Source organism: Hemicordylus capensis, chromosome 2 (genome assembly GCF_027244095.1).
Source record: "Hemicordylus capensis ecotype Gifberg chromosome 2, rHemCap1.1.pri, whole genome shotgun sequence".
NCBI classification, from domain to species: Eukaryota; Metazoa; Chordata; class Lepidosauria; order Squamata; family Cordylidae; genus Hemicordylus; species Hemicordylus capensis.
In genome coordinates this window covers 3,079,552-3,106,838 of record NC_069658.1, presented here as the reverse complement: position 1 = coordinate 3,106,838, position 27,287 = coordinate 3,079,552, and the positions used below count along the sequence as shown (strand labels likewise).

Below are 27,287 nucleotides of genomic sequence, written 5' to 3'. Positions count from 1 at the left end.
TGCTGCTGCTGTGGCAGTTGCTCTCCTGCCTCCTTCCTGGCACATTTTCTTCGCCTTCACTGGAGCCCAAGTGCAAGCCCGGCAGCTCTCTGTATCTGGGAGTTCCAGCCTCGGGTGCAGCAAGGACGGGGTTGCCCTTAGTGCTGCCCCTGCCTGCCGGGACCCATCCGCGGCCCCCGCCCCCTCGCCCCAGGTATCAGCAGAGCTTTGGAACTCCAGTCTGGGCAGCCCTGCCAGGAAGCAGGTGGTGCGACGTCTGATGAAATGGTTGGAAATAATACTCTGCACTCGCACAGAAGCCTGGAAGATCAGCAGCCCAATGCCAGGCAGAATGACAGAGTTGCTTTGGGCTGTTTTATGGTCTTTATTGTTTTAACGGATTTTAATGTGATCTCTCTGGAGTTTTATTGTATTTTAATCTTTGTAACTGCCTTGGGATACGTTTTTATGAAAGGCAGTAGAGAGATTGAACTGTAAATGAATGGATAAATCGGGCCTCCTGTTGGCACAGCCTTCTGTCTGCCTCAGAGTTGGGCTGGCTTTTTCTTAAGCCAACCCCTCCATCCCCATCCTTAAAGCTGGTCTGCTTTGGGGGCTGCTCCGTCCTTCCTCCTCAGCCTCGCGGTCTGCCCAGCCCAACAGGTTGGGACAGGTTTTTATTTTATTTTGTGTTGTAATTATTGATCTAGTTTCTGTCTTGCTTTTCTGTAAATACTCAAGGACAGGTTACAAGCAGAGCACTATAAAGACCACAAGGTAATAAGTAATATGCCAACCGTTATTCCAAAAATGGAAAGCCAATTAAAGCAAACTAAAAGGCAGCAGCGGCCATCAGACCCACATTGAGAGCGTTTGTTTATATTTCTATACCACCCCAAACTTGCCTCTCTGGGCAGTTTACAATTAAAAGTATTTAAAACATCAATTCAATTAACAATTAAAATCATTTAAAACATTAAAAACATTTTAAACCCAGTATTAATCCCCCCCCGCCCGATAACTTGGGTAAGCAGCAAAAGGTTCGGCTCTTGCAGCCACAGTCCAAACACTCCCCCCCCCACACCTGCTTTTTGAGAAAGGGAGTGGTCAGAGCTCCTGCTGCGTCACACCTGTGGGCCTAACCCTGAAAGAAAACTGTCTCTGCTGCCTGCCTAAAGGCAAGGGGCAATGGGGCCTGGCACGCCTCTCGTGGGTCTCTATGCCAGAGTTTGGGCACCGGGGCCAAAAAGCCCTCCCCTCCCCACCTGCCGTATCTGAGGGTGGCAAGGCCTCCGAAACGGGATCCAGTTCTCGGATAGGCTCGTGGGGGGGGGGGGGGGCGTAATTCTGAAGATCACCCGGGCGCAGGCAGTTAAGATCTTTAAGCGTCAAAACGAGCTCCTTGAACTGAGCCCAGGAGCACATTGCTGATGTTCTCTCTCTGGGTGTGTGTTTCTGCTTGGTGTGCTTGCACAGAAATGGCCTCCACCTCATTCTTCCTTGCCTTCTCTATGTGGTCAATGGAGCTGGGCTGTTCTAGAGTTTGCCGTCTGGAGCTAGGGGGTTGCTGTGTTCTTCTTCACACATTGCGGGACAATGGAGGGAAAGCTCTGGATTCCAATCCTGATGCTTTGATCCCACCCCCCCCCCCCGGTCCTGAATCAAGATTCCTGAAAGACCAAAGAGAGAGAGAGAAAGATAAGATCGTGCACCTTAATGCAAATTCTGCAAGCCAGCTAAATCTTTGCATCACTTTGCATTTGATTCCTCCACCAGTTCTCCATTTGTAGGAGAAAAGGGGCTATTGCATGAGAGACTGTCCTGGAAAGAACCTGTTGAAGGTGTGTAGAGTGTGTTTGTGTGTAGGCACTGTTTTAGCTGCTGAATGGCCCTGCTGGTTTATATATTTTTATTTACAATATTTATCTCCCACCCCTCCAGTGCGCTGCTGCTTGGGACAGCCCACAGAATTAGTCAAAAGAGATAAAACAATATAAAAATAATGTAAAATGTTAATAGCAAAATTTAAAAACTAATATAAATGTAATATAAAACTAATAGAAATATATAAAACTAATAGAAACCAAGCTTAAAATTAAGCCAATTCAGAGTTTAAAAGTTAAAACTTTGCCAGTGCCTCTGAGCCTCGGAGTTCCTCAGCCACTCCTGCAGGCACCAAGATTGCTATGCCTGGCCATTAAAAACCACAGACCCTTCGGAAGAGTTTCACCGAAATCATTCTCAGCCTGGCTGCCGTCTTTCACCGTCCCCTCTGATGCATTGCCCAGACCTCGCTGGTTCTGAACAGCCTCTCTGAGTGCAATTGTTTCTTTAAACGATTCTGTTTTGTCCTCTGCTCTGTTGTTGGGGCCGAATTCCTTTGTGTGCCTTTGTGGAAATCCATTCTGCATTGCTGAGTTTTGTTTCTTTTCACTGGGCTTTAAATTCTCGCCCCCGTTTCCTGGGAGGAATTGGTGTCTATATGCCTTCGATTAGCACTAATTTTTCCTTCATGTGCCCTGACTTTTATGGTGGGAGCATTGATCTCCCATCCTGCCGTTTGTCACAGTCAGTGGAGCATGAGTTTCTGGCAAGCAAGCAGGGCTTGGGACTGTTGACCGGAAGTGTGTCCGCTGTTACTTTCCGGAGTGCCTCTGCTGCAAGTCCATCTTTCTTCCTGGACTCTCCCAAGCTTGTGTGGGCCAGTTTGTGGCAGCGTGGCACTTCTGTCCTGGTGGGAACATAAGGATAGCCCTGCTGGATCAGGCCCAGGGAGGACCATCTAGTCTAGCATCCTGTTTCACGCAGTGGCCCACCAGATGGCACTGGAAGCCACAGGCAGGAGTTGAGGGCGTGCCCTCTCTCCTGCCATTACTCCCCCGCAACTGGTACTCAGAGGCACCCTGCCTTGGAGGCTGGAGGTGGCCCACAGCCCTCTGACTAGTAGCCATTGATAGACCTCTCCTCCATGAAGTTGTTCAGACCCCTCTTGAAGCCATCCAGGTTGTTGGCTGTCTCCACATCTCATGGCAGAGATGACGGGAAGAGAAGCCACCCTGCCAAAAGGTGGCGCTATGGAGCCTCCATGTTCAGAGGCAGTATACCCCTGAAAAGCAGTTGTTGTGGAGCAATGGCAGGAGAGAGGACGTGCCTCCATGTCCTGCTCATGGGCTTCCCCAAAGCATCTGACTGCCCACTGTGGGGAAACAAGAATGCTTGGAACAAGAATCTTTGCTCAGATACAGGAAGGCTCTTCTGATGTTCTTGTATAAGGGGATTAAGGGCAGGGCAGGAGAGTGGGAGAGAGATGGGTCTGACCCCTGTGGTGCCGTTCATGGGGACGCTCTCTTGTGCAAGACCCACTGAAATGAGCAATGTGCCTCCTGCACACTTCCTCTCCACTTCAGTGAGGCATGGGCAGGAGAACCTCCTTGCAGATTGTGCCCCTTTGTCCACCAGTGATGTATGTGCCGTTCAGATGTCCCTCTGGCAGTGCTGAAACCTGACTGGCTCCCATGGCTGTGATGGGGTCGGGTGGCTTTAAGTGGGGGTGGGATCCAGACCGCTGCACAGCTGCCCCCTGCTGTCGCCCCTGTGTACAGCAGCCTCTAGCCCGCCCCTGCCTGTACACAGCACAGGCCACAGTGAGGAGGGGCCCAAGGCAGGGTGGGCGGAGAATCCAGCTGCAGCCTGCAAAAGGCAGGGTCTGCCCTTTGGAAGGAAGCCCTGGCTTTGCTGCTTTATGCTTTTGGTTGAGCATCCAAGTGCTGACCGGAGGGCACAGGCTGACTGTCAGAATATGCCTCCAAAGCAAAGCTCAGTTGGTATTTCAACCTCTGGCCTCTGGATTGAGTCATGTTGGGAATGTCTTGCTGGAGCAGTCCAAAAGATCCATTTAGCCGTGGAGCCCTGCCCCTGGGAATGTTTCATGCAATAGCCCTGTTTGTCCCCTGCAGCTGGGGGTCAGAGATAGACTTCCTCTGAAGCTGGAGGTTCCGTTTACCTGTGGTGATGAATAGCCATTTATAGACTTCTCCTTTTTCTCTGTGTATCTGATTTTCTTTTGGAGGCTTCTAAGGTGGTATCCATCACCATTACTCTGTGGCAGCAAATTCCATGAATTAATCACATGTAGTGTGAAGAAAGATTTTCCTTTGTCCTGAATCAATGTCTGAACCAATTTCTATGGACTCCAAATCTGAATACGATGGAAGAGAAAAACCCTCCTCTGTTTACTTCCTCTGTACCAGGAGCAGCAAACCTGAGGCTCGATGACTGTTGTTGGACTACAGCTCCCATCATCTCCTGCCACAATTGCAACTGGGGATGATGGGAGTTGTACTCCAACAGCAGCTGGAGAAGCTTATTCTGGCCAGCCGGGCTTTTTACTATGCACTCCCTCTGCAGAAGAACAATTTTTCTCATTTTGTGGTGAGAGTTCCCCAGAAACAAAAAGTGTGTGTGTGTGTGTGTGTGTGTGTGTGTGTGTGCGTGCGCAAATGGCCCCTAAGAGAGAAGATGATAAACTTGCCCAAGGCCATGCAATGCCTCTGAAGACCAGCGTGGCAGCAGCCCCTAAATCCCAGTAATTGCCAAGCTGACCCCTGTGCTGTCGGCCAAATTGCTTAGGTAGTCGCAGGGGGCTGGCCTGGTGCTCCGGGTGACCTCTCCCGGCGATGGCTTCGTGTCGCTTTGTCTTCCCTCGAGCCCCTCTTTGTTGTGGCCGTGGCAAGCCACACGTGGCCAGTCATCAATAGGTCCCCTCTTGGGTCAAAGCGCTGCTTTCTGGCTGGTGCTCCCTTGGAGATGCATGCCTCCCCCCCCCCCCGACAAGCGACCAGCCCTGACCTCTGACCTTCCAGGGCCTTGATCGTTCCCTGGGGACTGTGCGGATGCCCGCCACGGGACTGCTCGGCCCTCCGCTAGAGGAAGAGGAGACGGAGGAGGAGGAGGAGTCAGAGTCGCCTTGGGCCTCTTCTCTTGCATCCTCCGACTGCATTTCGAGACTGTGCCCTCCACCATCAGTAGGAGAAAAGTAACTGGGGTTGCTCTTGTTTCAGTGTCATCGGTGTGATTACCGCTGTTCTTTGACCAGCACCGTCCGTGTTCTTGGTGCTTTCCAGGATTCCATGAGCAAAAAGACAGATCTCAGTCCTGAAGAGCTCCCGGCAGAGATGCCAGCCACAGAGAGAAGGGAGAGATGAGGGAAGCCGGCTAGCAAGGGAGTCGTGTTAGTTTTTAAGTCATGCAAAGGGAGTCATGAAAGTTTGTAAGGGTTGTATTTTAATGTGTCTATGGGGTAGGGTATAAACGCAATAAAAAAGAAAATATGAGAGTCAGCCAGCCATTTGTAATATAGTAACTGCAAACACCACGTTTCCTCACAGGTCAGAGGCACTTATGATGGGGGATTAATGATTTTTTAAAAAGCAGAAATTACGGGAGTCTTAATATTGTGCTTTGAAACACACATACACACACACCTCACCACCACCACCACCACCATCCTAAGTTCTCTGACTAAAATCATAGGCAGTCAGTCGGCTTGCTATTTAAAGAAATAGATAGCATTTTTGCAGCCATTTGGAGCATACAAAGATTTTTCCATAATTATCTGTTTGTTTGTTTTTAAACAATTATTACACGGTTAGCAAACTTAGTACATTTTTAGCCGCATTAGTACAGTGTTAGATGAAATTACCCCAAGCACAGCAATATTAGCAGTATAGGAAGTTATGTTGAAAGGTCACTTAAAAGAAACAACATATTGCAACCTAATACCAGCACCACAATTCTGCTTCTGTTAGGTTCAGATCTGTGAAATGGATGATGACACACCAGGTAGGCCAGTAATACAAGACACCTGATGGTTCCAGAACTCCAGTGTGTTAAGTTTTCTTTTTCACACGGTGCATAATTAACCTATGGAACTCTATGCCACAGGATGTGGTGATGGCCACTAGCTTGGATGGCTGTAAAAGGGGCTTGGACAAATTCATCTAGGAGCAGTCTATCAATGGCTACTAGTTGGAGGGCTGTGGGCCACCTCCAGCCTCAGAGACAGGGTGCCTCTAAATCCCAGGGGAGCAACAGCAGGAGAGAGGGTATACCCCTCACCTCTTGCCTGTGGGCTTCTTGGGGGCATCTTGGTAGGCCACTGTGGGAAACAGGATGCTGGGATAGATGGACTTTGGACCTGATCCAGCAGGGCTGTTCTTATGTTTTTGATAGTGAGTTTCAAACTCTCAAATACTTCTCCAATCCAGTCTCTCGCATGTTATCTTGTTGTAGTCCTTACAACAACCCTGCAAGGTAGGTGAGTATTATGGTTCTCACGTGGCAGGCGGAGGGGGAGTGTCAGGGCTGGGGTGCTCTGACAGTTCATGGCAGCAGAAGGGAGACCGTGAGCCAGAGGCTTCCTGGGTCGTTGCTCAGTCTCTTCGACACTCTGCTACCGGAGTTCACACGCAAAAAAGATGTCTTTGTTGGGAAGTGGAACAGGGGTGGTGGAGCAGTCTCCACATTCAAGAGGCTAGCCTCTTGAAAACAACAGAGCATGAGAGAGAGCGAGAGCACCGAGATGCTTTGAAGAACGTGGCCCTGGCGGCCAGATGAATGCTCCGTTTCTTAGCACGGCCACAGCGATGCGTAATGTCTGAAACCTTTTGTGTCTTCCACACCCTTCATGTCCACTGTAGGATAAATGTCCTTCGTTCCCTCGGGGCTCCCTCACATGGTTTACCTTCCAGGTAGTTCACCTCTCGGTCATTTCCAGCATCTGTGATGTGTGCTTTGGCTCACTGGCTTGAGCCGTTCACAGCTCTGTTACCTGCTGCCTCTCTCTGATTCTTCGTGGCCAACCAGTGTCCCCTGATGACTCTACCGAGCTTCCCTGTAGTGATGACTGGTGAGCTCTGGGGGTACAGACTGGGCAGGGCTTGGGGGTGCTGGCGGTGGGGGTAGGAGATAAACTGGATTGAAGAGGCCTGGACTGGAAGGACCCACATTCCTTTGCTGCTCTGGTTCAGCTTATAAATGGCAGGCAAAGTTATAATAAATACAATGCCAAACAGGGAAGTTAATCTGTATCTAGAAGAGCTTAATAAATATCATGCTGAAACATAGGATTCCTCTCTTCTCCTTGTGACCCCCATCCTGCCCCTGAATCCTGCTTTTGCTGCCTGCATTCAAAGTAGGGAGCTGATGCGTTGCAGGCGAAAGAAAAGTCCTGCTCTGTGGTCCTTGAAAAGCACAATGGCAGCAGGGTCCTGGTATTTATACCAGGCCTGACCAATCAGGAGGCGTCATGCTGCCTACCAATCACAGGGGCTAATGTTGCACACCCTTCTTTACTTGAAGATAGCCCTGAGGCCTGAGCACTAGACACGAAATGAATTTTTCAATTTGTTTCAAATTCAAATCAAATTCTGAAAATTTGTTTTGGATTTGAATCAAATTCAAATCTGGTCTGAAAATTTGAATTGGATTGGAATGGATTCAACTCTGTTTTGGTGCCTTTTTTTAACCAATCAGGGGGCCTGAATGTTTTTTTTTTAATTTTAAGGTGCCAAACGGCTCTCAAATCAAATTCAAATTGAATTTTGAAAATTCAATTCGAATCACTCTAATCACCCAGATTCAAGTCAGATCGATTCAAGTTGATTTGCATATCCCCACTGAGCACGTTCAGTCACAGCCCATCTCAGGCAGTGAGGTGCCTGGCGGGCTCCTGTTCTTACGTTGTTGGCGATTAAAATGTAAGGATCTAGGGAAGGCAAAGAAAGATTTTTCCAGAGCTCACCGTGCAAGAGGGTTTTGCCAAGCTGCTCTGCCCTTCAGCAAGCTTTGCAAGGATCTAGGCTGATTTGCAAGACCTGAGCTACCTAGCAGCAATTCCTGTCTAGCATGCTCGTTTGTCAGCTTGCCCGGCAAGGGGCCCATTTGGACAACGCAGCCCCCAGCACACAAGATTAGGAAGAGGACGCACCGGGAGTGTACTGCTGGGACGTCCTCTGGGGACATCTTGGCGTCCTTACTTAAATAAGTACTTGAAGTATGTAGATCGGGGCCATTTGAATGAAACCCCCCCCATTATAAAAAGAAGAACTAAGAGGGCACAGGGGCATGTCCATTGGAACACAAGAAACTTCCTTCTGCTGCATCAGACCAGAGGTCCATCTAGCTCAGTATTATCTACACACACTGGCAGCGGCTTCTCCAAGGTTGTAGGCAGGAGGCTGTCTTAGCTCCATCTGGAGACGCTGCTAGGGAGGAAACTTAGAACCTTCTGCATGCAAACCATTTTAGTACATTCCCTAGAGCATCTGGTTTGCAGGGAATGCCCACTAAAAAGCCCAGGTTCCTTCCAAAGGGTCATAGAATGCACTGAATTTTTGAATGGCCAGTGGCCATTTGGAAATTCCGTGCATTCCTATGGCCATTTGGAAGGAGAAACATAAGAAGCTGATTTCTACCAAGTCAGGCCATTGGTCCAGCTAGCTCAGTACTAGCGATGTGCATGAACTGTGATTCAGATGCAGAATTGCAGCACATCCCTTTAACAAGGTGGAGAGCAGGTCTATACCTGCTCTTCCTTAACTGCCACTTCCTTAATTGTGGCTCCCACTTCAGCTGTCTTTGGGCACCGGAGGCACCCAGCTGCCCCTCCACGCATGTACGGTCTTCACAGACTGGCAGCGGCATCTCCAAGGTTGCAGGCAGGAATCCCTCTCAGCCCTCTCTTGGAGATGTCGCCAGGGAGGGGACTTGGAACTTCTGCTCTTCCCAGAGTGGCAGCTCAATCCCCTGAGGGGAATATCTTACAGAGCTCATACATGTAGTCTCCCATTCAAATGCAAACCAGAGTGAACTCTGCTTAGCAAAGGGGACAATTCATACTTCCTACCGTAAGACCAGCTCTCCTCCCCTTCATAATCATGTGTTCCAGGAGCTACATCATGAAGGTGGTGCCCAAAACTAAGTTTACGGGGTAGAAAAAGAAAGACAAATATCTGATCCTGTCTTCAAGCACAACCATCTGAAGCCTCTTGGCAAATCTGGTGCAGGGCCTTAGTTGTTGTTACTTTCAACAGAAGCCCCCCACCCCTTTCAGTGACCAACAGCAAGCCATTTTTGAACGGAGCCCTTTGTGATGGGACAAGGCACAGGTAGATGACCTTTCAGAGGTTGACTGTTCGAATCCCCACTGGCATGTTTCTCAAACTATGGGAAACACCTTTATTGGGCAGCAGTGATCTAGGAAGATGCTGAAAGGCGTCATCTCATACTGTGCGGGAGGAGACAATGGTCAGCCCCTCCTGTATTCTACCAAAGACAACCACAGGGCTCTGTGGGCGCCAGGAGTTGACTCTGCTAAGTGCCCTTAGAAGGAGCTGCCTAGATTGTGGCCTTACAACCTAATTGGAAGTAAGGCCAGGTTCACATCTTACTGAATGCCTCAGGGTGGCAAGTGTGTGTTGGACTGACTCCAGTGAAATGTGTTCTGTTTGTCTATTGTGTATATATATATCCATTAATTCATTCACTTTATTGACTGCTCGGCAGCAGAGCATTTTGTTTAAGGGGGTGCAGAAGTCCAGGCCTTTTAGAAACAAAGGTCTTCTTGCCATTAACTTCGTTGTTTTTTGTGTTGTTTTAATTTGTGCCTAATTTTGCTGTGTTTGTAGCTTTTCTAGGGTTGTACCCTAAGGCTGGGGATGATGGGAGTTGTAGTCCAGCGAATTTAGTTGTAGTAGTTGTAGTCCAGTTGTAGTTCAGTTGTAGTCCAGCGACCCAAAAAGAACCCACCACCATATAACAGCCTAAAACATTATGCTCTAAAAGTATGCCTGAAACTTGGAAAACTATCAAGTTATACGTGGTGGAAATATACAATACCACCAAACATCATAGAAGAAAAGGGCAAGATAAAGAGAAACATCTAATAAGCAATCTCATTTCGCACATCAGAGTGAGCAATGTATATATAATAAGGTAAATATATGTAACCATGAAAAACATGAGTATAAAACAACAAGTTAGTGTTATGAGCATTTACGATCAACCTTACGTAAAGTGTGCCGTCAAGTCAATTTCAACTCCTGGCGCCCACAGAGCCCTGTGGTTGTCTTTGGTAGAATACAGGAGGGGCTGACCATTGCCTCCCCCCTCACAGTATAAGATGATGCCTGTCAGCACCTTCCTAGGTCACTGCTGCCCGATAAAGGTGTTTCCCATAGTCTGAGAAACATGCCAGTGGGGATTCGAACCGTCAACCTTTGGCTTGTTGGTCAAGCATTTCCCCGCTGTGCCACTTAAGGTGCTAACCTTACTACTAAGATCCCCAAAATAAATAGACAAGGAATGTATACAACTTGCAGATCAGTTCTCCACATGTTGACCTCCTGAGTATCTGAATATCCAAATTAAATACCTGAATGTCTGAATAAAAGAGGAACCCAGTTGTCCTTGAGTAAAGTAAGAATGTATGTGTCGTATCTTCTGGGGAGTTGACATCCTTGGCAAGTCCCATGTAGGGAACAGCCTTCCTTCTTTGCTGTAGCCATAGACATTTGGGCCGATGCTGGGCCTTCTTCAGTGGCATGACGAGAAAGGGATCCTTGCAGAGCCCACCCAGGTCCCCTTCAGCTTCTCAGTTGCAGTGCAACAACATCTGGGGGGAACCCAGGCTGGAAACCCCGGCCTCGTGTGAGTGGCAGGAAGCTTGCCCGGATGAACTTGCCCAGCCCTCAGCCCAGCAGCAGCCTCCCGCCTTCGCCCCCCCCCCCGAAAAGATCCACTTCTGAAGGTCAGTGGATCCTCCAGAACGGGACTGTTTGGGGACAGAGCGCTGCAGGGAAAAGTGGGAAATGGTGGAAATGGTGGCCCCCTGCGCAGCACAAACAGAAGCGCCTTCCATTCGCCCTTGGGGTGCAGCCCTGTGTTTTGGTTGTAGGCTGCTTTGCTGCATATTTTCCCCCTTAAACAGAAAAGTGGCCTTAAAGAATCTGAAGCAGATAAGCTAGAAAGGCTGCCTTTTCTCACCTGGACCAACCCCCTCCGGTGAGCCCTCACTCTGTGTGAGCCAGCGAGGTGTAGTGGTTAGAGTGCTGGACTAGGACCAGGGAGACCCGAGTTCAAATCCCCATTCAGCCATGAGACTAGCTGGGTGACTCTGGGCCAGTCACTTCTCTCTCAGCCTAGCCTACTTCACAGGGTTGTTGTGAAAGAGAAACTCAAGTATGTAGTACACCGCTCTGGGCTCCTTGGAGGAAGAGCGGGAGATAAAATGTAATAAATAAATAAATAAGATAAAGATAAATAAATGTGTCCCACCATTGCTCTGAAGTACGGTGGGCGGACTGCATTCTGAGGTGTCTTTTTGGTTGTGGCACCCAGGCTTTGGAATGGGTGGCCCTGGCCTGTCCCTCTCCCGAACTGTTTTTAGGCACAAGATGCTGCTCTTTAAGCAAGCCACAGCATGTCTCTTATGGCACAAAGCAAGGACATGGCAGTGGCTAAATGTTCTTCTGCAGCTGGGGATGTTTTGCCACCAGTTCAGCCGCCTCCTCGCATGTGAGCCTGCCCAGCTCTTAAGCCCCTGTCCTCTGTCTCTGTGTGAGATCAAGTTGCGGGGTACACAAGTCAGGGCCTGCTTGGTGGTGGTGCCGAGATTGTGGGATGCCTCCGCATGGAGGTCTCTCGCTTCTTCTGTCAAGGTTTCTTTTGATTTCAGCAGATTTTCAGTCTATGGGCTTTTGAGTCTGACCTGCTAACTTCCATCTGATCTGCTCTTGTAGTTTATGTCTGTCCTTCTGCTGCGCTGCGCTTTCTGCTGCTTTTGAAGAAGCAAATAAATGAAAATAAACTCCACTAATAATGCCTCTGCTGATTTTCAGAGGTATTGTGAGCTGCTTTAGCTGTTTGGTGTTGTAGACAGAATTTTTAAAAAAATTATAGGAGATAAATGTTTTCAATGAACACATTGGATTAAATTAAGTATTGTTTTGTTCTGCAGAGAATACCCCTGCTAATTGGACAAAGGCACCTTTGCAACTGGTGTCCATCTCCAATCTCAGTGCAGTGTCTCTCCTCCACCCCCACCATGTTTTTGGCATCTCCTTTGCTTTTTTTTTTTTTTTTTAATTGTGAGCCCCTTTTGAACAGGGAACACTTTTCTCCTTCCTTTTGCTATGCAAACCACTTTGAGAGCTCTTTTGTTGAAAAGCAGTTATTGTTGTTATGGAGTCAGCTTCCAAAGATTTCCCCCCTCCAGTCACAGCTCTACTGTTATTTGATCTTGTGATGCAGTAATAAATAGGGCAGGAAACTTAATAGGGCAGTGGAACTTAAGAACTGGCTGGGTTAATAATAAAGTCAAGCCTGGACGGACCAATTCCTCGGAACCAATTTTCATTGGTTAAGGGCAAGTTTTCATTGGTTAAGGGCAAGTGCTGGGGCCGAAGGTAACAGGCACAGTTCTTGAGTATTTGACCCTAATCCGGTTGTGGTGTTTTAGTATAAGGAGCAGAATTTTTTAAAAAATCCAAAGACGTACTTTACTTTCAGCACAGACTGGCATCTTCTGTTTATGAAACCACAAGTTACCTCACACTTTCTTCAGTATCTCAAAAAGGTGTCTTTTTGAGATATTGAGTTTTTAGAAATAAGCCAGTTTATTCAAATCTCTTCTGTTGGTTGATAGATCAGGCATATGGTTTGTCGGCTAAAGCGTCTTTGATCAGCTGATTGATTAAGAGTTTGTGAAAGAGCAAATGTGGAAGAATGCCAAGAGTTTCTGTGGACAGGAGCAAGCATGGATTTGTGTGGGGCCCAGCAGTTTGCCCAGAATTGTCCATCAGCATGTCTCCTATTCTGCAAAGTGCTGGGAGTCGGCCGCGCAGGAGGGAAGTGGCCGTTCTGCTTTATCTGCCGCCTGGCAGCTTGGCCTCCTGCTGCCTGCAGAGTGCATGAGGTCAGCCCCGGGGGTCACTGAGCAACTGTCTGATCGGCTCTCAGTGCTGCCCCGATTATGTAATCCGGTGCAATGGGTAGCAGCGCTGCCTGGATCCATTCAGGGCCAGACGCCAGGAAGCCGGCTGCAAAGTGCGGAGGCATCTGTCCTGTTCCAGAGCCTCATGTCCGTGCGAGGGAGGGGCCCTCATCGCTCAGCATGCTTTGCATGCTGCAGGTCTGTCCCCAGCTCCGTCCGTCCGTTGTTGTGTCTCCAGATTCAGTGGTAGCAGCAGGGCTAGGAGGAGAGAGCTCATTGCCTGGTGGTGCCCTGGAGGGGAGATGCAGCCAGTCAGTGGGCAGGAGCAGGCTCGAGATCCATCCACAGTCTGAGTCATTCTGACTCAGCAACAGGCAGCTTCAGGTGTTCATATGGCACACACAGAGGAACCAGAGGGAGTCTTGTCAGTCTTGTCTACCCAGACTGGCAGCGGCTTCTCCCAGGCTGCAGGCAGGAGTCTCTCTCAGCCCTGTCTTGGAGATGCCGCCGCCAGGGAGACAACTGGGAAGCTTTTATTATTTGTTTGTTTGTTTGCTTGCTTGATTGATATATCGCCCCTCCAAAATTGGCTCAGGGCAGTTTACAACAAATAAAAACAATTAAAATCAATTGACAGTTAAAATCAAAACTAAATCAATTAAATAATTAAAATCACTTAAACATTAAAATCAGCATTAAATTTTTTGCCTAAGGGGCTCCCTTTCCTCAGGGGAATCTCTCCCAGTGCTCACATGTAGTCTCCCATTCAGTTGCAAACCAGGGCAGATCCTGCTTAGCTAAGGGGACGAGTCCCACAAGACCAGCTCTCCTCCCTGAAAGCTCTCCTCCCTGTCCACTTGCTTCTACCCTCTGCGTCCCTTGCTCTGTCCCCACCCTGACGTGATGCACCCATACCTGGCATCTCGCACCTCTTGGCTTTGGGCTTGCCGTGCTGCAGGGAAGCCAATTGCAGCCGAGCGTCCCGGCAGAAGGAAAGCATGGAGCAGCCGCTACTGCACGGCCAGGCTCCGAGCCAGCCTGCTGGGAAAGCTGCCAGCCCAGTGGTTATCTGGCCCGTGGCCACGGACCGAGGGTGTCAGAGTCTGGCTTGGGAGGAAGCCAAGGCCGCAGGGCAGGAGAGTTCGCCGCCGGCGGCTCGGTGGCTCTGCAAACACAGCACGGGCTCTCGTCCAGGAGGGCAGCAGGGTGGAGCAGGAGGAGGCAGGGCAGGGAGGCCTAGGAGTTAGTGCCCAGCATGGCAAGGTGGGTGATGGTGGAGTGACAGGGAAGATGCTTCTGGGAGGGCTGGAGAATTCCTTGCCATGGGATGTGGTGGCGGCCACGAGCTTGGCTGGCTTTAAAAGGGGCTTAGACAGATTCATGGAGGACAGGTCGATCCATGGCTACTAGTCTGGTGGCTGCTGTGGGCCACCTCCAGCCTCAGAGGCAGGATGCCTCTCAATACCAGTTGCAGGAGACCAACAACAGGAGAGAGGGCATGTCTTCACCTCTGGCCTGAGGGCTCCCCCGAGCCGGCATCTGGTGGGCCACTGTGGGAAACAGGATGCTGGATGGGATGGGCGTTCTTGGGCCTGATCCAGCAGGGCTCTTCTGATGTTCTAATGTGTGCAGGAGAATCTTGGGGAGGGAGGGAGGGAGGGAGGGAGGGATGGAGGCCGAGGGACTTCTTCATGACACACACACACACACACGCTTTGCTCCACTGCACACCACACAAACCAGTGAAATAGGCGCCTGGGAGTTTTCTGGCTCGGCTCCCGTGAAAGGGTTTGAAAGGGTGTCTGCAGCAGATCTGCGGGTGAGGTGTTGGGGTGGGGGAGAGTGTTAAGAAGGGGGCCTCTTGTCATAGGCTGGAGTTGCAGTCAGTGTCCCCTCTAACAGGGATTCTCAGATGTCGTTGACTACAACTCCCATGACCCCCAAGCAAAGGCTATTGCAGCTGGGGATGCTGGGAGTTGTAGTCAACAGCATCTGGGAATCTTGGTTAGAGGGAACATGGGTTGCAGTCTGTGCTGGGCGGGGGCTTGGACGAGAAGACCTGCAAGGTCCCTCCCAGCTCTAACGTTCTGTGATTCCCTGAAGCTGCCTTCCGCTGAGTCGGGCTGTTGGGCCCACATAGCCACCCCATCTCTTCCTGTCGGACTGACTATGGCTCTGCAGGGTCAGGCAGAGAGGAATCCTTCCCAGTCTTGAACCTGCGATTGCCTGTGAACTGAGTTGAACTGAGCGACTGTCTCCAGCCCCAAGGAGTGGCTGAGAACAGAACTCCAGACTTAGGTGCTGAGTGTATGCTCCGGTCTCTGGGCCTGTCCTAAACGGAGGCAGCAGCCTGCTTTTGCTACTTTTTAGATGGTGAGCCCTTTGGGGACAGGGAGCCCCTTCCTTCCTTCCTTCCTTCCTTCCTTCCTTTATTATTTACATGTCTAGCCCACCCTATAGCCAAAGGTCTCAGAGCGGGTTACAATAAAACCAATATAAAACATAATTAAAATTCAGCATCATAAAATCAAAAATACAGTTAAAAATACAGTGCCTGAGAGGGGAAGAACCACTACATCTCTAGTCAAAGGCCAGGGTAATATATCTATGTAAGCCGCTTTGGAAATCTTTGTTGAAAAGTGGTCTATAAATATTCATTGTATTTGTATTTTGAAGCAGTTTTCAGTTGGAGAGCAATTCAGCCAGAGCTTAGTGCAAGACAGAAGTCAAGGTCAGACATTGGGCTGCTGGGAGAAATAAGCCAAATTGGCCAGATGCGCACGTGTACACACACACACACACACACACACACACACACACACACATTTTGAAAATACAACATCTAGTAGTCACTCAGGTCTGAGTAGTGGCTATGTGTTGGTTTCTTTGGCAGTGCTTCATGACCTGAGTAGTGGTCCTTGGCATGAGATTTGGGGGCTACAGGTGACTCCCTATTTTCATTCATTCATTCATTCATTCGATTTCTATACCCCCCTTCCAAAAATGGCGCAGGGTGGTTTACACAGAAAAATAACAAATGAATAAGATGGACCCCTGTCCCCAAAGGGTTCACAATCTAAAAGAAACATAAGATAGACACCAGCAACAGTCACGGGAGGGATGCTGTGCTGGGGGTAGAGAGGGCCAGTTACTCTCCACCTGCTCAATAAAGAGAATCACCATGTTAAAAGGTGCCTCTTTGCCAAGTTAGCAGTAGGGATGTGCACGGAACCACGGAGGCGTGGTCCAGCACTGGGGGGGAGTGTCACTTTAAGGACGGGGGGGTAGTACTTCCCCCTCCCGCCGCTCTTCCCCCTCCGGCACTCGTCTTTAAACAAACGTTTTTGGGGCAGCAGGGTTCCTCCCTGCCACCCCTGCCCCCATCTTTGGCTGCAAAGCTCTAAAGTAAGTAGAAGCTGGTGCTATGCATGCACCTAGCACAGTGCGTGTGCGCCCGTTGTTGCTGCTGGCGCGCCTGCGGCATGCGCGCTCCGCGCCAGGCACATGCATAACGCCAGCTTCTACTTTAGAGCTTTGCAGCCAACGATGGGGGCGGGGGCAGCAGGGAGGAACCCTGCCACCCCAAAAACGTTTGTTTAAGGACGAGCGCCGGAGGGGGAAGAGCGGCGGGAGGGGTAAGTACTACCCCCCTGTCCTTAAAGGGACAGTGCTGGGCCACTGGACCGGCCAAATTCCGGACTGGTCCGGAGGTCTTTTCCATGGCTCCGGACCAGTCCGGGCACACCACTAGTTAGCAGGGGGGTTCATGGGTGTTAGTTGTGCCGTGTTTAGCTCACCCCCATGACTTTGTTTTCAGACATTCTCACCTCGCTTAGTATAAGCTAGTGCTAAGCACCTGAGATCATCATCAGCAGTCATAGGGAAAGAGGATGCTGCCTTCTACTGAGTCAGACCCTTGGTCCATCTAGCTCAGTATTGTCTTCACAGACTGGCAGCGGCTTCTCCAAGGCTGCAGGCAGGAATCTCTCTCAGCCCTGTCTTGGAGATGCTGCTGCCAGGGAGGGGACTGGGAACCTTCTGCATGCAAGCAGGCAGCTGCTCTTCTCAGAGCTATGGCTCCATCCCCTCGGGAGAATGCCTTGCAGTGCTCACATGTATAGTCTCCCATTCAAATGCAATCCATGGTAGACCCTGCTTAGCAGAGGGGGCAGTTCATGCTTGCTGCAAGACCGGCTCTTCTCCGGTACACAGACTGGCAGCGGCTTCTCCAAGGTTCCAGGCAGGAGTCTCTCTCAGTCCTATCCAGAGATGAGCTGTCCCTTGGCCCCAGCCAGAGCTCTGCCCTTTGCTCTCCAGACCTCGCTGTGGCTGGAGGTTATGTGCCGCCCCTGCTGACAGGAAGCCATTGGGCATGTCTTCTCCTTGGAGCTTGTAGAGGGCAGCCAAGAGCGGAGGCCCAGCTTGCTGCAGTGGGGGCTTCTGCTGGTTGTTGCCGCTTCTGCGAGTTGCAGAGTCCCAGAGATCTGGAGGAGCGGCCAGCCAGCCAGCCGAAGGGTTAATCCTGCAAGCCGCCATCCTCCCTGCTGCTGGCTCCTCTCCCGCTGGTGCTGTGCCCGTGGTTCCCCACGAGTGGTGCCAAGGCCTCCTCTGCAGATTCTGATCTAAGGAGATGTGTTCCGTTAAGGAGGAGGCAGCAGCAGCCAGCCGAAGAGCCCTTCTCTTTTGCAACTGGGAATGTGATTCGCGGGCACTTCCGGAGATTAGGAGGGGCTGTGCTAGGCTGGGGAAGAAGGGTGGTCCGGGAAGCATTCCTGAGCAGGCCAGGGGGTCTCTTTCCCCTTCTCTTCTGTGGGCCCACATGGCCACTGACTGTGTTGTCGCTGCTGCTGCTGCTGCTGCTGCGAAATGTTTATTTAGTGCAGAAGGTGCGCTGGGTGCCGTTCAGAGCAGCACAGAAATGACAGCCCCTGGCCAGAGGGCAGTCAGAGCAGAGGAGGCGATGGACGAGACGAGGCTGCCGAGGGAAGAGGTTGGGATGACGAGTGGCTGCAGAGGGCAAGGGCAGGAAGCTTTTCACAGGGGACCTCGCAAGCCTCTCCATTCGCATCTCCTCCAGAATGGAGGGGGTGCATTCGCATATCGGCCAGATTCCCCCCAAAGTCCCTGTGAGTTATCAGGGAGCAGTTCACACAATATTCGGGTTTTTCACTGCGTGTTAGAGTGTAGCACGATGTATAACCAGGGTAAAAAAAAAAAATCCACTTTTTTGGGGTGGTTTTTTGGGACAACTTTGAGTTCGCAGTGAAGCCTCCCCGTAAACTTGTGGTAAAACCTGCTGTGTAAGTCCCAGGCAAGCTTGTGCTTTTGCAGCTTGTGCAGCCAGAAATGCAAATAGCTCTCCTGGAGAAAGCAGAAGGTGTTTCCTGTGTTACTCACTGAGAAGTCCACATTGTGCAAATTTATTTTTAATTTTTTTATTTTAGTACATTTATATACCGCCCCATACAAAAAAAGTCACAGGGTGGCTCACAATATAAAACCAATTAAAACATTAACATAATTAAAACAATTTAAAATACAATAAAAACACTAAAACCGAAGTTTTGAAAGCCTTTAGGTCCTCCTTAAAAACATTCAGAGAAGGGGAAACTCTAATTATGTTCTGAAACATGTTCCAGAATCCCGGGGCGATTCTAAAAAAGGCCCCAATGTTTTAATATATATATTTTTAAAGGGAAAAAGGTGTGCATTTCTTTATCTTGAATCGTGTATTTCTCTTGCTGCCAGCCTTGAGAGAGGGGCACTGAAGCCCTGACAGCCAGAAATCCTGACCAGCTCCCACTTGAGATTCCTCCGGCATGGTCTGCTCATTCTCCAGGCTTTTCTATGCAGCCGTAAGGGCTAGAAAGGAAAGCTGGGATTCTCAGGATGTTGAATTCTGCATCCAAAGCCAGCTGCGTTGCAGTTGTGGATCTTGTGGCTCAGAGCCCAACCCCACAGTGGACACTTTGCTTGAGTCCCAAAGCTGAGATCTCACACTGGAAGTAATGCTTCTCCAAACCAGACCTCCACAGATTGTCCTAGCAGTGTTGAAATCGAATCTTCTCCCCCCGCTCTTTGATTTTTGCCACTGAAATGTTTCCAAGCAGGGTGACTGACCCAGAGCATCGCTACTCTGTGAAAGGTTTTTGCTCCGGAGCTTCAGGTTTTAGGCCAGAAGCCATCCCACCCCCCCGCCCCCCCCCGGGCTTCATGCCACGGGGTGGGAAGCCGGAAGCCCTGCCAAAAGCGCAGAGGGCTGCCCAAGCCTTGCCTTTCCCCATCAATTTTGCTCTGCAGGAGCCTGGATAATAGAGGTCGGAGGTCAGTAGGGGGCTGCCCCCATCTTGCTAATTGCCCTGATGAAGGGGCGGAGGAGGAAGGGAGATGGATGGAGTCCCTACAGGTGTCAGCGAAAGCTCAACAGAGATCACCCAAGTGCCATCAAATATTTATCTCTTCCACCCGCGCAAAGGTGAAAGGTTACTGGGGTGGAGGGCAGCATGACGGGACAGCTACGGCTCCCTTGGGGTGCAGGGAGGGAGCTGCTGTCCTCCATCCGGGCTGGGAGGAGGAGCCCATTGGAAGCCGGGCCAGCTCCTTGGCTCTTGCAAAGCCGGCCTCGGTGGGGGGGGGGAAGGAGAAGCTTTCTCGTTCAGGCCCAACTGGGATGAGGAAAGGGAGGGGCAAGTGGGCGGTGGGGTTGCTGGTTTGGGATACAGACACCCCCCTCCCCACCCCACACCCTTCTAGGAGGGAGAGCCTGCAAAAGACCTGCTGCTTGGTGTGAGAAGAAGGACATCTTCTCTGGGCTTAAATCTGCTCTCATCACTCTCACTGGAGGCTCCTGAACTTTCAACAAATGAGCCCTCCCAGGCCTTTTGGAAAGACAGATGAGGTTCCGAAAAACCTACAGTTCAAAACCTTGATGTGTAATTAGCCTCGATGTGGTGACGGGTGATAATTTAGTGAAGCGTTAGACCAATTTGTTGGGGCGGGCGGGGGGAGAGCTCTAGTGATAGTGACTGCATGGAACATCTCTGTTTTCATCAGCCTTCTTCAGGCGCTATTAAAACGTGGGGATGCTCTGCTCATGCACAGTGTCCCTGAGAATGTGTTCTGAAGCCTCACACCTGCGCTGGGATGCTCAGAAGCTCCGCCCCTGCGGTCCGCAGCGGCAGAAACCAGCGCTGTTTTTGTGGACAGATTCTTCTTGTGATCGGAGTGCCAGTGGGATGCTGATGGATTTTGAAACGATGAAGTGGGCTGGATTCTGCACCCCTGCATCCTGTGCTGTGCCTATGCTTTCAAGAGATTTCCACGTACATGGATGTAGCTGGGCTATTACAGTCTACATAGAGTCTTTGAGTCTAAATGATCTTTGGGGGGAGGCTTCAAGGGGTCCAGGGTGGGGGGGGTGCCCAAGGAGACAAGGTGGTATCTTCTGCTTCCCCACCAATGCTTGCCTTCTGGGATGTTGATGAGCCTTGGCACTGGCCTCTAGGAGGGATTCCTCGAGCGCCCCCCTCTCCACTAACGTCTCCCTCTGTCCCTTCCCACCTGCAGCTCTATGAACTGGACACGGACCCCAAACGCAAGGAGTTCCTGGATGACCTGTTTGGCTTCATGCAGAAGAGAGGTGAGTCTGATGAGTTCCAAGGCTCTGCTGAAGCCCAGCCAGACAGGGATAAAGAGGCCGTGAGCTGGAGGATGGAGGAACTCCCCGTCCTGCTGGTGAGCTCTTCCTCCTCGTGGTTCCAGACTGACCTCTTCCCGCAGGAGTCTTGGGAAGGTGTGCGTGAGACTTCGAGGCTCCACCCCAGGCAAGTTGTACACCTATATGGTGTGTGAAAAGCAGCCAGCCTTGCCCTAGTCCAGGGGCTCGTTGTGTCTGGGAATGATGGGATTTGTAGTCCTAGCACATCTGGGAACTCAAGGTTGGGGGCCCCTACCCTAGCCAAGTGGCCGTGGATTCTGCCATCGCCTTCCCCCTGAGCCAAGGAACAGATCTGTAGCCCAGGCTTCCAAGGAGGGCTGCTTGGGTGCTGCTTTGGTTCCAGGGATGCAGTGAAGGGGTGAGATCTCAAGGGTGCCATGCTGCAGAATTCAGGTTTGGGCGTGAATTCCGGAGGGTCTCACCCTGCCTGTGGAAGGGGATGTATGAGGTTTGCAACCACTGGATGACGCCACTAGCTTAGGTTAGATGGTTTTAAGTGGCGGGTGGAACAGATGCATGGAGGAACTGACCTATCCGGGGCTATTAGTGATGGTGGCTATGCAGCACCTCCGTCAAGTGCGGAAGAGCCGCCGGAGGAGAGGGGCATTCCCCTCTTGGCCACCTGAAGCACTCTGAGAAGCAGGGCGCTCGACAGAGATGGCCTTGTGGCCAGATCCAACTGGGGCGGTCCTTCCGTGAGGCGAGGCGAGGTGTTGCCTCAGGGGGAGGATTATTGGGACGGCAGCAGGGAGCCGAGATTCCTGTGCCGTTGAAGGAGCACTTCAAGTTCTGCACGGAGCTTTGCCTCTCCTCACACACCTTGCAAAGCCTGCAAGAAGCACGAGGAGAGGAGAGGAGAGGAGGCGGCTGGCCACTCGCTCTCTTGCCCAGCCATGCACCGCCTCCCAGGCTTGCAGGGGCCAGGTTTGAAAAGGGGCTGGCCCCCACCAGGGATTCCCAGATGTTGTTGACTACAACTCCCATCATCCTCAGTTGCAAGGGGCCCCACTGGTTGTGGGGCCAGGCAGCATTTTGTGCCTTCCTGAGGGGCCACAATCCCTTGAGCCACTCCTAGAATCTAAAGGATCCTGCGTTTGATCCTTCAGACTCCCTTTTGCCTCCTGATCCGCTGAGTAGCCCCCAAGCCCAGCCCTGCAAAGAGGGCGCTGCCTCTGAGGGAGCGTGATTCGGAGGGCTGGTCTGGAGTCTGCTGCCAAGACTTCATGGCTGCCGGCCTCTCCGTCGCAGTTTGGCGACGTTTTCATGTTTACTCTTACAACTCTTGGCCACTCTCATCTGGGCTGAAGGGCGCCAGAGACCAGCTTTTCTAAGTCATCAGAGAAAGGCGGAGAAAGGGGAACTTGGCCCAGTCCTGAAGCCAGGAACTGAGGGCCTCTTCTGCCCCTGTGGGTTTGGAGATGGGAAAGGGGAGAAGAAAGCTGGCCTCTTCCTTTTCTCTCCATACCCAGCTCCAGAGTTGGGGGTGGGCTCCAAGGAGGGCAGGCTGTAGGAAGCAGAAGCTGCTGGCTAAGGGCAGTACAGGAAGCCGGCCACGCCTCACTTGGCCTGGGAGGGGAGAGCCTGTCCTGGCTTCTTGGCAACGTTATTATTATTTTTGCATTTAGATCCCGCTCTTCCTCCAGGGAGCCCAGAGCGGGGTACTACATACTTGAGTTTCTCTTTCACAACCACCCTGTGAAGTCGGTTAGGCTGAGAGAGTGAAGTGACTGGCCCAGAGTCACCCAGCTAGTCTCATGGCTGGAGGGGGATTTGAACTCGGGTCTCCCCGGTCCTGCTCCAGCACTCTCACCACTACGCCACGCTGGCTGCTGAGGATCAGGAAAGACTTCCTCATCTCACAGGAGGCAAGGCTGGACTCGGAGTCAGTCCATGCAAACAGCTGTTAAGCCAGCGCCAAACTTATAGAAAACCCAAAAGCACCTCAGGGGAAAGAAGATGGTTTGCTGGTGGTTTGGGGAAGGGGCCATAGCTCAGTGGCCAAGCACGGGATTTTCATGCCGAAGGTCCCCGGTTCAATTCTAGGGGATGCGAGTTAAAAAGGATGCCGTGGAGGTCTCCCTAGAGCAGACGGTTTCCCATTCTTGGCTCCCCAGAGATGATGTTAGCGACAGCCCCCAGTGTGAAATTCTGCCGGAACTTTGCAGTCCGGTTCCTCCAAAGGCGAATGGAACACACTGCTGAGAAAGGGAAGGCGAATAAGAAGCTCTGAGGAGTCACTTGACTTATTCTGGGATGCCAGGTTCCCCCCTCCTTTCACCTGCCTCCCCCTCCAGGGTCAGCATCTTCTTCCCAGAGCTGGTTTCTTTAAACAGCTCCTGCCTAGCCTCCCCCGCACCCCCCCAGCTCCGCTTTGGGTCTCCCCCCTCCCAGTTAATTAGTGCAACATTAACCTCTGCCTGGAGTTTTATTTCCTATCGAGCGGCATGTTCATTAATCCAGCTGCTGGCAAAGGCCTCTAATTGATGGCATCCTCTCGACGGCTTCGGCCGCAGTTTGGGAGCCTTTTGAAAATGGTTCCGCGGCTCGATGGGGAATTGGGAGGAGAGGGCAAAGGTCAAAGCATTTATCGAATCGCCTCAATTGCTGGAGCATCCTATTTATCCCGCCTGGCCCTGATAACAAAACCCAGCACCGATTTCCGATTGGGGGTGGGTGGGAGGGGGCTGGCTGCTGTTCCTCGAGGGCTGCCGGAACCCACTGGGGGTCCCAAGACGGGCAGCACAGGAGCTCCCTCCCTGCGTCGATGCCAGAGCTCCCTTCAGAAAGACCGGAGGAAGCCGCCAGCAGGTGACTGAGCAGGTGCAACCTACACACCCTCCGACAGCAAGCCCCTGAGTTTGGGGGCTGGATTGTTGCTTCATGGAGGGGGCTAGAGATGATTACTGTTGTTATTTATTATTTATTACACTTTATACCACCCCAAACTCGTGTCTCTGGGCAGTTCACGATGATAAAACAGTTAAAAACACATTAAAAAACAAACCATTAAAAACTAACAATTTAAAAATCAACCACAGAATGAAAAACCTATACATGATCAAGAAGCTGAAAAAGCCTGAGTAAAAAGATGGGGAGGATCATATCTCAATAGGGAGCACATTCCATAGTCCTGGGGCAGCAACCGAGAACTGGTGGCAACTGGAGACGGACCTCCATGGACGACCGCAATGGATAGTGGGGCTCATAATGAAGAAGACGCTCTCTCAAATCCCCAGGGCCTGAGCCGTTTAGGGCTTTATAAGTTGTAACTAGCACTTTGTCTTTGGCCCAGAAACCTTTAGATTGCCCACCAAACAGCAAACGGGATGTCCCAACAGAATGCTACTGGTGTGTGTGTGGGCAGGGGGAGAAGGTTTGCCAAGGTGTGTGTGGGGTGGGGTGGCCTCTCCGGACCGGGCTGATGGATGTTCAGCTGTGATACCCACTATTTTTGCCCCCCCTGCTGCCCCCACTGCCAGCCTTAAGAGGCAAATAGAGCTAATAGTGGCTACTCGCTGTGACAGCCCTAAATATCTGCCTTATACCGTGGCCTCCCTTGTCCATGTAGCGTACGCCTGCCAATTCTGACTCCCAACAGCTCTTCAGGATTTCAGACAGGTCTACCCTGGGCCCGACCTGGAGATGCCGCTAGAGACCAAACCTGGGGGCTTCTGCAGCAATGCAGGGGCTCTACCACACTGAACTATGGCCCCATCCTGTAGAGTGTAGAACCTCCATGTCCAGGGGCAGTGTAACCCCAAGGGGAAACAACAGGGGATGGCTGCCACCTCCATGCCCTGCTTGTGAGCTTCCCAGAGGCATCTGTGAAGTCAGAGCCCTGGACCTGTCACAGATGTTCTTGTGGCCCCACCGCTCTGTGTCGGTGAGGGCAGGTGGGGCCAGGCAGAGGCAAAAAGTTGCAAGGTTTGGTGAAGGTGGGGCATTGTCCAGCCAGAGGTTCTCCTGGGCTGAAGAGGAGCCATGCAAAAGCATCGTGCTCGAACTGCCCCTAGGCCAGGCCGGGCGCTTCCGCAGGCTCCCATTCAGACCCATAGCGCTTGCCCTGCAGGTCTTCTCACTGGATCCTGCCCTGTGGCTCAGACGCACCAGTCTCCCGTTCTGGCACCTTTCATATCGCCCAAAGCCGAAGGGAGGAGAGAGGGAGACATTCTGTCTCCACCAGGAGTGGTGATCAGCCTCTTCTGACCTTTCCCCCTTAGGAGTCCGTGGCCACTTGGCCAACAGATACCCCTAGAGGGAAGCGAAACGGGCCTCTGGTCACCCCCATGCCCAGGGTCATTTTGCCTCCCCTTGTCTGAGACTGATGTGGCTCATAGGACTCCACCGAGATGGGGGCTGGGGATTTTTCAATTGCTATCATTTTTGCTAGGCTATTTGAAAAACTTTGGAAATACAGTGAAGATAAATTAATACTGTGGGGGTGTCGGCATCCCCCTGCAACTGTATAAATAGAGCAAATAACATGCAGAATCAGATCACAATCTCTTTCGGGCATCTGGAAAATTGGCAGTTTTTTAAAAATAATAATAAAAGTTTATGCAAATTCTGTGCAAATGAGGGGGAGATTTGCATGTGAAAAATTTCCAGAAAACCTTCATGTTTGGTAGTCAATGAGTAGTCCCCCCTCCTCTGCACAGCCCTGCCTAGAGCCTCCTCTCTTTCTGTAGCACCCCTATTCCGCTGTCAGCGTCCCTCGTCCCACTGAGCGGCCCCTGCTCCAAGGCAAGGCACCCTCCCCAGGCTCCTCCCCGAAGCTGTGCCCTCCACAGGAGGGCAGGAGGGCCCAGGGGCACAATTCCCTGAAGAAGAGCTCCCGAGGATTTGCGCCAGTGAGCCAAGCTACGGGGGAGCAAGGCAGGCAGGCAGGCAGCCAAGGGGCCGTCCCAGGGCCCCCCAGATGGGATGAGATGCAGCCCTGCCCGGAATCGTCCCAAGCCGGGGATGCTCGGCTCCCACCAGCAGGCGACGGAGGAGGCCGGAGCGGAGCCACTTGGCTGACCCTCTTCTCCACCGGCGACAAGATTCATGGAGCCTCCGCTGCACACGGGCCTCATTATTTTCGCCGAGCTAATTAACTGGCTCTCTCCTGGCTGAGATAAGGGTGCTAATTAACAGCCCTTCTCCCTGGCTGTACATCTGTATCGGAGGGGTCTTTGTGAGGCTCCTGCCATCGGGGCTGAGGGATCGAACCCCATGGGGGGCTGCTTCCCCGGGGAGGGGCCTGATCGATGCCCATAAATCCACAGCAGCCGCGCGGAGATAAGGGCCGGGATGCTCTCCCCCGCCCCCCCGCCCCTGCCCAGAGCATTGATTCCGGGGAGGGGATAAATAACCCCGCGGGCTGGCAGCTTCCTCCTTGGCATTCATCTGCCGGCTGGTTCCCCGGACAAGGCCTCATCTCCCCAAGCAATCTGCGTCTCCATTAGGGCCTCCCTCGCAAGGGGACAGGGGCAGGAATAATGGGGCCCCCCTTTCGCCCACAGAGGAGGCAGCTGGCCGGGGAACGGGGAGGTGGCCTGGAGGGCAGAGGAAGAGGCCCCCGCCAGGAGGCGAGCAGGGTCGCCACCCCGGGCTGCCAAGGCGGCAGAGTGGGATGGGAGGCAGAGCAGATGAGTGGGGCCCAATCCACCAGGAAGGGCTCCCCGCTGGACAATTCCTAGGAGGAGGTTGGTGCTTAGCTTGACTGTCTTGGGGGCGACAGCTCTGGACCTGGGTGCGAATCCCACCTCTGCCATGGACCGGCTGTGTGGAGCCCGTGGTAACTCACACTCTCAGGATTCTCCGGCTGCATGAAGGGAATGACGTTTATGCCGCAGGAAAAGCAAAGAAAGATTCTAGGACAGGGGTTCTCAAAGAGGGGTCCCCAGATGTTGCTGCACTGCAGCTCCCACCCTTCTTCCCTACCACACTGGCCAAATTAGGGATGATGGGAGTTGTAGTCCAACGACCACTGGGGACCCACTTTTGAGAACCGTGTGCTATGACATTTGCAGATGACAGGGTTTTTTAAAAAGTAAGCCATACTAGAAGGAACACCTAGGGTTTTTATTTTTTTAAAAAATTAGACTTTAAAACATGTCAGACCTCTTCTCTCCCTCATGCTTACAACCACCGTGTAGGGCAGGCTGGCACTGTCATCCCCATATTGGGGGAGGAGGGGCTGAGGGCCAAACTGGGGGTTGTGTTAGGGCAGGCTGGCTGGGCTCCCGCTCTGGATTCTGAGATGCCATCGCTTGCAGTTCATAAGAGGCAGGTGTTTTCTCTGTGGAATTTGCTTTTTCTGTTCTGGCATGGAATAGATATAGAGATGTTGGCATCTGTACGGGATGCCACTTCCGGCACCTGTCCAAGGAGATAATTGCACACAGGGCCTTGGCAGCCCCACCTGTATGGCCCCCCCATGTTGCGTGGGGGTGACCCGCCCTCATTCTCCTTGTGAATGACTGAGAACGGCAGGACACTTCGCCCAGGCCTTGGTGTTTCCCTCCTGCTGCCTGTTACGTTATTTGCCCAAGCGGAGTCTTTCCAGTGAAACGGGTTCTTCCAGCTCCCCCTCCCTGCAGAGGGACGGGCACGTCC

General features: G+C 51.8%; 1 protein-coding gene across 1 annotated transcript in view; it reads left to right on the top strand.

Moving 5' to 3' along the window:
* ARID3C (AT-rich interaction domain 3C) overlaps positions 1-27,287 on the top strand; it is a 104,279-nt gene that overhangs the window by 59,633 nt on the left and 17,359 nt on the right. The window contains exon 3 of the mRNA XM_053303471.1: positions 20,537-20,609. Coding sequence (XP_053159446.1) covers positions 20,537-20,609 — 73 coding nt within the window. The remainder of the gene's footprint in view (positions 1-20,536; positions 20,610-27,287) is intronic.